At 33.4% G+C, this 11113-nt stretch overlaps 1 protein-coding gene across 1 annotated transcript in view; it reads left to right on the top strand.

Moving 5' to 3' along the window:
• LOC137653123 (U-scoloptoxin(01)-Cw1a-like) overlaps positions 1–8694 on the top strand; it is a 24220-nt gene extending 15526 nt beyond the window's left edge. Inside the window, exon 2 of the mRNA XM_068386517.1 lies at positions 6317–8694. Coding sequence (XP_068242618.1) covers positions 6317–6481 — 165 coding nt within the window. The 3' untranslated portion in view covers positions 6482–8694. The remainder of the gene's footprint in view (positions 1–6316) is intronic.
• The last annotated feature ends 2419 nt before the right edge of the window (positions 8695–11113 follow it).

Here is an 11113-nt window from a genome sequence, read left to right as displayed (position 1 = left end):
CTATCGAAGGACGTGGGCATGAAAGTAATTAACTTGTAGGACTATCGAAGGACATGGGCATGAAAGTAATTAAAATGATTATACAGAAATGTTATACCAATCGGCTTATTACCACAATCAACTGGTGATTTCAATGCTCTTAACAATGAAATCATCTACTGTATTGCATATGTCGCCACCAGTCAAACTAAATGTCAAAAACTATTCCACAAAGATGGGAGATTTGGAATTGAGTAAACGACGATGAAAAAACAATATCTATGGTAAGATTAATTCTAAAATAAACTGAAGAATAGCAATAGAAATCCACGTATACCAAACCAGAACACCTAAACGAACTTTGAAAAGACAAACCTACAGACACGTGGTAATCCAGCAACCTTTAACACATCCTCCAAAACCTTGCCTCCTCCCCCTCACCCTCCCCCTTGAAAAAAAATGAGATCGAATCACCATAAAGTCAGGGACATAGGACCAGGAAAACACAAAATTAATGGGACTCAGAGGACAGGGTGGATACCCTGAGAAGGGGGGGGGGTGAGGAATTCCCTCCATAACGGTTTGAGGTCGTCGGAAAAGTCAAGGTCGAAGATGGGACGGTAATATACGGTAAGCGAGACAATTAAAATTGTGTGAACCGATTGACTGCTATTACGGATGGCTGTACACGAGAGAGAGAGAGAGAGAGAGAGAGAGAGAGAGAGAGAGAGAGAGAGAGAGAGAGAGAGAGAGAGAGAGAGAGAAGGCCTATGACATTTTGTTTACTGAAACACACACACAAACACACACACACACAAACACACACACATATATATATATATATATATATATATATATATATATATATATATATATATATATATATATATATATATATGTATGTATATATATATATATATATATATATATATATATATATATATATATATATATATATATATACATATATAATATATATATATGTATTATATACATATATACATATGTGTGTGCGTGTGTTTGTGTGTGCGCGTGTGTGTAAATGAACAACCTTCATATCCTAAATGGTAAATGGGCATACAACTAAAACGTTACCATCTAACGGCCAGGAGGTGAAAACGATCGGCAAAGAAAAGAGAAAAAACAGTTTTAATTCATCTTTATAATCACGGTATTTACTGTCATCTTGCTAATTGTGGCCAACATCAAATGCGTTATTTATAGGGATGCACGGGTACCTGAGTTGAAGAGTTGGCCTTCACCTCAACAACACGAGGCTTTAGGTCCCATTCTACGCCCCCCCCCCCCCCCCCCGCCTCACTAGGATGTAGGTTCCAACACCACCACCACCCCCCCCCCCCCCCCATCCCCCCGACCATTATCATCGCCGACGAGCGCATCTTCCTTTGGTTGAACATCTGAAGGTTACGAGTAGCGTCAGTACCATCTTCAGAGCATCTTCTTTTTTTTCTTTTTTTCTTTTTTTTATCGCATTGCATCCGCGTAACTTCAAAAGTTCAAAGTTACAACAAATGTTTTTATGTTGAGCAAGCTGACATAAGTCTTTTTATCGTTTATATATAACATATCTGTTTTGATGTTATTTTTTTAGAATAATTTATTGTTAATTTTTTTTCTCATCGGTTATTTAATTCCTTATTTCCTTTCCTTACTGGGCTATTTTTCCCTGTCGGAGCTCTTGGACTTATAGCATCTTGCTTTTACAATTAGGGTTGTAGCTTGGCTAGTAATAATAATAATAATAATATAAGATTTATCAAATTATTTTTTTTTTTCATGTCGAAAGGGATAAAGAATCTATTTCCGCGTCCCACTGAAATTTGGTTTTGTCAGCAGCCTTAATTTGCATTCTCTATTTTTCCCATAGAACGAGGAAGGGTCACCGAAGTAATAAACCTTCACTCAGTTAACCTTCAGAAAATAGTACTTGTGAAGAGTTCCGTGCTTGGCGTGCTTGTGCGCAGGAATGTCATGCATGTATAATACAAAGTGGAAAATATTCGTGGAAAATATAAATTCCTATTGGAATTAAGAATACCGAAGTCAAACTTTCTATCGTTTTTAATGTTTTTGAAAGGCCATGGCAATTTTTATGCTTTCTCCTATAACATTTCGCAATATAATCAAGAAAAGGACAAGGTAAAACAATGACATTATCATCGTTTTGTTTAGTCAAGGTAAATAAAGCAAGATTCCCCATGAACGACTTTCCCCATTAATTCATTTCTCCCGTCATTTCATTTATTTACGAATCACAAAACATCTTTTTATTGAAAACAAAACTCATGCTGCGCTTGGCATTGGGTAAGTCACGGAACAATGCTTCCAGAACGGTCGTAAAAATTTAATGTTCCTTTTATTTTTAAAGATATTTACTCCGGGTCATCTTCACTTTCTTCTCGTTTCATAATTCATTTTAGAATTCCAGAATACTTCCTTGCGTTCCATGAAATACTTCCAAGATATTTCAACAAGGACAACAACTTTGAGGTCAAATTGTTTTGCTGAGAAAATCAAGCTTATTAGAAGACACACGAATGCCCCATTACAATCTAAGATTGTGAAAATGCATTCCTTCATACATGGTTAGGAGAATATGCATACACACATACATATAATATATATATATATATATATATATATATATATATATATATATATATATATATATATATATATATATATATATATATATATATATATATATATACCCTTTCTGAGAGGGGATACCTCAACTTGGTGAAAGAGTTGGGTATCGCCATAATCAGCAAAGCTGTACAAGTCAGGGCCACCCATACAAGGTTGGTTTGCTGTGAAGTGATCAGACCTCAGTCTCCCATCATCACCAATCAGCAGTGGCCAGAGTGGTGATGAAAATGAAAATGGCCAAACCCCAGACATAACAAGACATATCAGAGGATTTTGTCCTACAGTAGACTAGAAAAGGCTACATTTGTTGTTGTGCATGTATGTGTGAGTGTGTACATATATGGCATAAATGTGTGTATGTGAGCTATATGTGGAATTCAAACTCATCCTTAATGGGATAATTTTATAACCAATATTGAAATCACCAAAGATAATCCTTGTAATTCCAAAGGTTGCCAAATTAAAAGAAAATCTTATTTGATAAAGGTAAAGTTTCTAAACGATGTTAAAGAAACTTAAATGAAGTTCTTGTAATTTCTCAGTGTAATCTATAAAGATCTTGTAAGTCTATCCACTACTTGAAGAATTATCTCCTTTAATCAGTCAAGCAGTTATTTATCAGGTTTTATACTAAATACTATTTCCTGTTTTTATTTAATTTCTCCAGGGTATATATTTCACAATTGAACATCTCTTTAAAGTATTCAGTTTTTGAGACAGAATTAAAGACAGAATTATCCCCCATTTATACACTGTTTATTATTGTAATACGCATATATAAATAGACATAATAGACATAAATTACTATATGCCACATATTTCATTATTTCACGCAGAAGAATCTAAGACCATCAAGATTAAGGATAAAAGCAAACTGAATTCATGTAAAGAGCATAAACCAACTAATGATATCTAAAACCATCTCTATATAATAAAGAGCAGCGTATCTGGATATATATATATATATATATATATATATATATATATATATATATATATACATATACATATATATGTGTGTGTGTGTATATATATATATATATATATATATATATATATATATATATATATATATATATATATATATATATATATATATATTTCATCACTGTCAGAGGAATTACCACTAACTACTTGGTCTCGCCCCATCCCTCGGGTAGGGGGAGAGGGAGTAGACATACCCTGGACCAAGGTCTATAGATTACTTATATCTATAGACCTTGCCCTGGACCCTGGTGAATGTTGGTACCCCGAGAGGTATACTCAGAAACCACAATATCCCACAAATTGTCGATACTGATGTGTTGTAGTAACGAAAAGGAGAGGGGTGAGAAGTATTGAATCTGTGTGTGTGTGTATTTTTATATAAAAATTTCGGACTTATTTTTGACAGCTCGGGTACATTAGTTTAAATATATATATTTCGTTTTATTCCTTAAGAAACGTAATTCCTAATTTTCCTTTTTAGTGATTTCACCAAGCGTGGCAGCCTGCCAACTCCGAGACAAGTCCGTCTGTCATCTAAAGCATCATTTCGAAAAATCCTATTTCAGGAATCCCTTTCACTTTCTCGTGCTGACATAACGCAATCCTCACCCCCACCGTCATCATCTTCCTTTTTCGTCTCCTCCGAAACATTCCCCACTCTTTTTTTCTATATCCGAGACGATCTCATCGTCATTCTTCACACCCCGAGAAAGTCATATTTGGTATGCGTGCGTTCTTCGCGTCAACAACTTCGCTGCCATATTTGCTGTTGTTCGTCTTCATCTTTAATTTTCCTTTTTTTTCAATATGGTGGACCGTGACGAAAACGTCACGTGTCGTGGTGGTGGTTTCTAAGATTGATTAGATCTCTGTGTTTTATTTAGCTCTTCGTCTTCTTCCTCATTCTTTATGACCCAGTCTGGACACAAATTCCTCAAATTTAACGGATGAGTTACTGCGACCTTCCTTGATTTTCTCTCCTTTTTCTCTTTATATTTTGTTTGGAGAAAGAGAATGGTAATATGAATAGACAATAATAGAAATAACAGCTAAAACGGGCAAATAAAAGTAAAAGACTTGAAAGAAATTAATTGCATTGCGTATTACCTAACCTTGAGATTCGTTCCAAAAGGTGTCCTTATTCATTTTCACTTTCATCGGGGAGATGAAAGCTTAAGGCTTCTGGCTGATTATCATCAATGGAAAATTCATTTTTTTCTCAATTGCAGGTTTACATAATTGCTTAAGGCCATTGCTATTGGTAGACCGTGACTCAGCACAGAAATATGAACAGAAATTTCTTGGCATTGTGTTCGTTCAAAGAAAATTACGGATCTTTCGGTAAATATATGTAATTGGCTTGATTAAGATTCCAGTCCTGTATAAGACTTTCACATGCATAGCAGAAATCGCTATTTTTCATAAGACCTTCTCGTTTATTTTATTAACATTAATTATCTTCTGTTGTTATTTACAGTTTCATACTTGATTTTACTTATGTTCGCTGATATTTTTACCTCATTTTATCATCAGTTACTTACTCGAAAACTTCTATTAATCGATAATTTATATACAGTAAATGTCAGGAAAATAAAAGGATTTCATAAGTTATTTCCTATCCTTAATTAGATAGGCTTTTCCTCTATTTTATTAATGCAAATTAACTTAAATAAAGAATGGAATAGTAATTTCAATCAAATCTTACAATCAGATCCACGTTATTTATTATCTTCCATACCATTCATAGTAGTAATATCAGCTAGATTAACTCCATATCTCTTGAATTTATAAACATAAAAAAGTAACATAAACTTTGGATTAATCCTTTATATCTAATCTAAAATTTTCCCCCTAACTTCGGAACAACCTTTAAAGATCTTCAAAACGTTAATTTGCTAGTAATTTCACAGTATTCTAAAAGTTTTATTCTAGCTGTGATCAGATTGTGGAATGATATTCCTAATCGGTTAGTTGAATCGGTGGAACTTCGGAAGTCCAAACTTGCAGCGAATGTTTTTAAGTTGAACAGGCTGACATAAGTCTCTCTTCAGAGTTTATATATGAAAGATGTATTTTAACTTTGTTACTGATCTTAAAATATTTATCATTAATTATTCATACTTGTCATGGAGTTTATTTTTTCCTTATTTCCTTTCGCCACTGGGTTATTTTACCCTGTTGAAGCTCTTGGGCTTGTAGCACTCTGCTTTTCAAGCTAGGGTTCTAACTTAATAATCTCCCCTATATATTGAAGAGCACGTGCATAGCTATATATATATATATATATATATATATATATATATATATATATATATATATATATATATATATATATATATATATATTAGCCAGGTCATGCTCAACGGCATTGCCTGACGTATAACTACTTGGTTTCTCCCTGTCCCTCGGGTAGGGAGGAGAGAGAGTAGTCATACACTGGTGAGAAGAGGTACCACGAGAGGGTACACTTGGAAATCACAATCTCCCACAAATTGCCGAAACTGCTGTGTTGTACTTGGGAAAGGGGTAGAGGGTGGGAAGGGTTAAACCTGTTTGTGTGCATATCTATCTCAATATTTAGCCGTCATTTTTGACGGGCCCGTTACACTAGTGTTAATAATACTAATAACTTCCTTGTTCATAACAGAGAGTAACAGTTATTTCTTCTCTTTGCCCTCAGCTCATCGAAACAGCCCACTTCTCCTTTGTCTGCGGCAACCAGACCATCTTTGACCAGGAGACGCTGACCTGCAACCACCCGGCCTTCGCCTTCCCCTGTGACCAGGCTCCCACCTTGTATGACCTCAAGAACGCCGAGTTTGGACGCATCGATGAGAATTTTTAAGATCTTAATCTCATGTCATTTTCAAGGAACTATTCATACAATTTAACTTCTTTTTATCCTTTTCCGAGTTCGTATGGATCATGTCAAAGCAGATCGTGATGGGGTGAAGTGTCTTTGGAAATGTTTTCTATTTTTCAAGAACAACTCCACAGATCGATAAATATATATTCCTTTTAATTCGGTAAGTGATAAGATAATCAAAAGAGTTCTGAAGGTTTTATTTTGAAGTTATTCAGCTGCTGGTCACCTGATAATATCAGAGCCAATAAAGGCAACACCACAATGGCTTCAAATAACCATACCTAAATGCAAGTGTATGTCAATCTTTATCTTGCTTTTAATTCATTTAATCTAGTTACTTTTATCATTTCCTTCTTTATTTCTATCCCAGCTTCAAATTTCTAATTCTGAGGTATTTCCTTTAATACTATCGTTTTCCTTTGCCTTAAATTATGCAGCTTCTCTTTGCACTTTGCATTTAATTATATTCATACGCACCCCTATTCCATTCCATAGTGAATGTAGTACTTTTCATTGGAATTCTCTTCCCTAATTTATACACTAGGTAAAAAAAATCCATTAAATTTAGGAAGACAATATAACTTCCATTCAATTTTGTAAGACATGTAACCTTAGCTAATAAATTTGGTTTATCAATGTATACCTCTAAATTTGCTCAAAATGTATAGATTAAACTTAAAATTTAATCATGAAAAAATAAACGAAATATTACTCAGGAATACTGTGCGAGGTAAAACAAAATGTTTAGGGAATAAAAGAATGACAAACTACCCATGCAAATTACCTGATGTAAAACTAACACCACAAGGAAAGGAAGAAGGAATAATGAAGCCACAGCATTTCCAGGTTTACGACACTTTGCGCCATTTACGACTGCTCGGGGTTGCTCATTGTAACGGCACGCCTCTGTTCCACCCACAAATGGAAAAAATGGAAGGAAAATAAAAGAAAATAATCCTATATAAAACTCATTCGTTATCTTGTCTGCTGATATCATTTTATTATTATATATGGAATCGAAATGAGTATTTCAATCATTGTTCTTTAAGCCTTTGTGATAGAGAGGTTTTTAAAACGGATTCTGTGATCGTAGAATTTCTGAAAGGATAACCTCTTTTACATTTTATTTCCAGTATAATCTTCCCCTCTGCTCAGGCCTTTCTCAGATCTTCCTTTGTTCATACATGCGTATCCTTTCTTGTGCTATATACAAAAGGAAGGAGGATTTATAAAAGCCATGATAACGTTGTTCTATAATTCAATATCCCCTTTCTTGTTAAACAAAAACGAAACGCATGTCTAACATTTTAAAGGCCTTCGGAAGATGTTGCTGCGTGGAACAAAAATCGATAAATGAAATCTTTTAATATTTTCACATTTGGAAACGGCTCATTACGTTTATAAACTCTAGATGCGTTCAGCCAAGCGTTCATTTTTTTTTTCGATACTTAACCATTCTCCGATTTGCTATGGCAGTTTAACTTTGAATACACCTTTATTGTAATAGCATATTTCTATGTTCCTCCTCCAATTCATTCACATAAAATGTCAGAGGTTAGACTCATCTGCTGTCATATCCCAAACGAGTATATTTGGGAGCGTTAATAAGAGATACGTCGACAGGATTATACATTGTTTTCCTAATTATGAAGAACAACTCTACACACATCTTTCTCTTTCACTTAAGAATGAATGGGAACATACCCAACAGAGTTAACTTCCTAAATGTCCGATCAAAGATAGTTTCTTTTCTCTATTTCTGTCATAGAGAACGACTCCTCCGAAGAACAATTCTCCCTTTCTTCTCTACTCCACAGAGGATGGGGTGGGTATGAAAGTACCATAATATTTTTCTTAAGTATTATTACTGTATGATCTTACACAGTACAGTACTGTATAAATGTTGCTTTGTGTCGAAAGGGGCCGCGGTTTATGTGTTAGAGTAAGTTGTCTGTTGTGGCGATATTTTTTCTTTGCTAGTCGCTAAGAGTCAAACCAGGACACGACGAGATGTGTACAATAACGAGTTTAGAAAATTCAGTGACTTTCATAGGATGTATAAGTGAATTTATGTAAAAGCCCTTTTGTTGTTCATTTGTGATGTATTTAATTTAAATTGTATAAGGGAAAAAGGTGAATGTTTTAAATAGTTTCCTGTATTCTCCTATACGCTGTACATAAAATGATGTATTTTGTCCTTGCAAAGTATAAACTTTTTCTCATTGATTGAGGAAAACAAGACTGTTTTTAATTTAAATCCTTTGTATTAAAAATGTAGTCAAAGAAGTCAGTGCATTACTTTAAATTAGGAAAATTTCTTTAGATGACCATCATATCTAGCTTCTATTTTACCAAAGATATGTCTCTTATATAATAAAAGTCTAGTATATATATATACATATATATATATACATTATATATAATATATATATATATATATATATATATATATATATATATATATATACATATATATATATATATATATATATATTATATATATATAATATATATATATATATATATATATATATATATATATATATATATATATATATATATATAATTTATATGTATAAACAAAATGAGATTATGAAATGTAAAATGCCACTTTCTCTCAAAAGAAAAGCATTTAATGGGATGGTCCTACCAATATTAACTTACGCATCAGAAACCTGGAGCCTTACTAAAGCCTTAGAACATGAGGTAGTTACAACTCAAAAAGCTATGGAAAGAATAATTATGGGAATAACAACAAGAGAGAAATAGTAAAAAAAAAAGAGAATGACAGACAATAGATGGACATTAAGAATAACAGAATGATTCCCTAAAGATTGTAAAAGAAGCAGGGGAAGGTAGACAAAACAATGGATTGACGAAATAAGAAAGTTTACGGGTGTGGGCTAGCACACAAGACCATAAACAGATACAAGTGGAAGGACATGTCTAAGGCCTTTGTTCTGCAGTGGGCTAGTACTGGCTGAGGATACATACATACATACATACATACGTACATACATATATATATACATACATGAATATATATCACAAGCACACGTAATTTCAATCAATATAAATATCACCCACGAATGGCATTTAATACCGAATTCTATCTTGGGAATATTCATCCACTTGGAATTCATTTTATGGTAACAGCTTCTGGCCGGGTGGAGATTCGAACCCCCACCTGTTCGGCTGGAAACCATGCCGCAGTGACCATACCTACACACACACACACATATATATATATATATATATATATATATATATATATATATATATATATATATATATATATATATATATATATATATATATATATATTTCTATCATACTGATATGGAATCCTAGACCCTTCAAATGAAAGGCAAGGGCGCTACTAATCATGCCACCAGAGGCTAAAAGAAGTTGGAACCTAAGTGCTAATTGCACTTCAGGATTTAGCTGGTGAGACGTCAGTCTCATACAAGAGAGTTTTCCCCGATTTCCCGACCCACTGGTATGAGACTGATGTCTCACTAGGTAAATCCTGAAGTGCCCTTGACTTTCATTTGAAGGAGCTAGGGTACGATCCCAGTATGAGATAGATATTTATTTCTATATGAGCACGATATTGTGTTGATTTTCATCCTTTATATCAACACAACATCGTGTTCAAATAGAAATAAATTTCTACCTCATACTTGGGATCGAACGCTAGCCCCTTCTAATGAAAGGCCAGGTCGAAACCAACCATGCCACGAGAGGCCATAAAAAGAGTCGGTATATATATATATATATATATATATATATATATATATATATATATATATATATATATATATATATATATATATATATATATTTATATAAAGATAAATATAAATATATATATATATATATAAATATAAAATTAAATATATATATATATATATATAAATATAAATATAAAAATAAACATATAAATATATAAATATATATATATATATATATATATATATATATATATAAATATATATAAATATATAAATATATAAATATATAAATATATATAAAATTATAAATATACACATAATATATATATATATATATATATATATATATATATATATATATATATATATATATATATATATATATATATATATATATATATATATATTACTCTCACGCTGAGCGACATGCCAAACGTATAACTACCCGTTCTCTCCCTGTCTCAGGTAGGGGGCGAAGTAATCATAACGTGGAGAGACGGGGTACCCCTAGAGGAACACTCGGAAACCACAATCTCCCAAAAATTGCCGAAACTATTGCATTATAGTTGAGAAACGGGGAGGGTGGGATGGGTTGAATCTAGCCGTCATTTATAACGGGTCGCGTACGCTAGTGCTTAATATTTCACTCATTAGTAGGATGGCTTGCTGACAGTTTCATAGAGCATTGCAGTTCGACAAAGTGTCCCTGGCACACCTCGCTCCATGGAAGTGGACCCTGTCACACCCTTAATTCGTGACAAATAACCAAACAGATAGTGTAAGAATTGATGGCACAGATGGTGAGCTGGGATAACAATGGGAACTCTCCACGCTGAAAGGGTGTGGCTGGGTGCAATTCTTCAGAGCGAGGTGTACC

This window comes from Palaemon carinicauda, chromosome 14, assembly GCF_036898095.1.
Source record: "Palaemon carinicauda isolate YSFRI2023 chromosome 14, ASM3689809v2, whole genome shotgun sequence".
NCBI lineage: Eukaryota > Metazoa > Arthropoda > Malacostraca > Decapoda > Palaemonidae > Palaemon > Palaemon carinicauda.
This window is presented reverse-complemented; position numbering and strand designations above follow the sequence as displayed.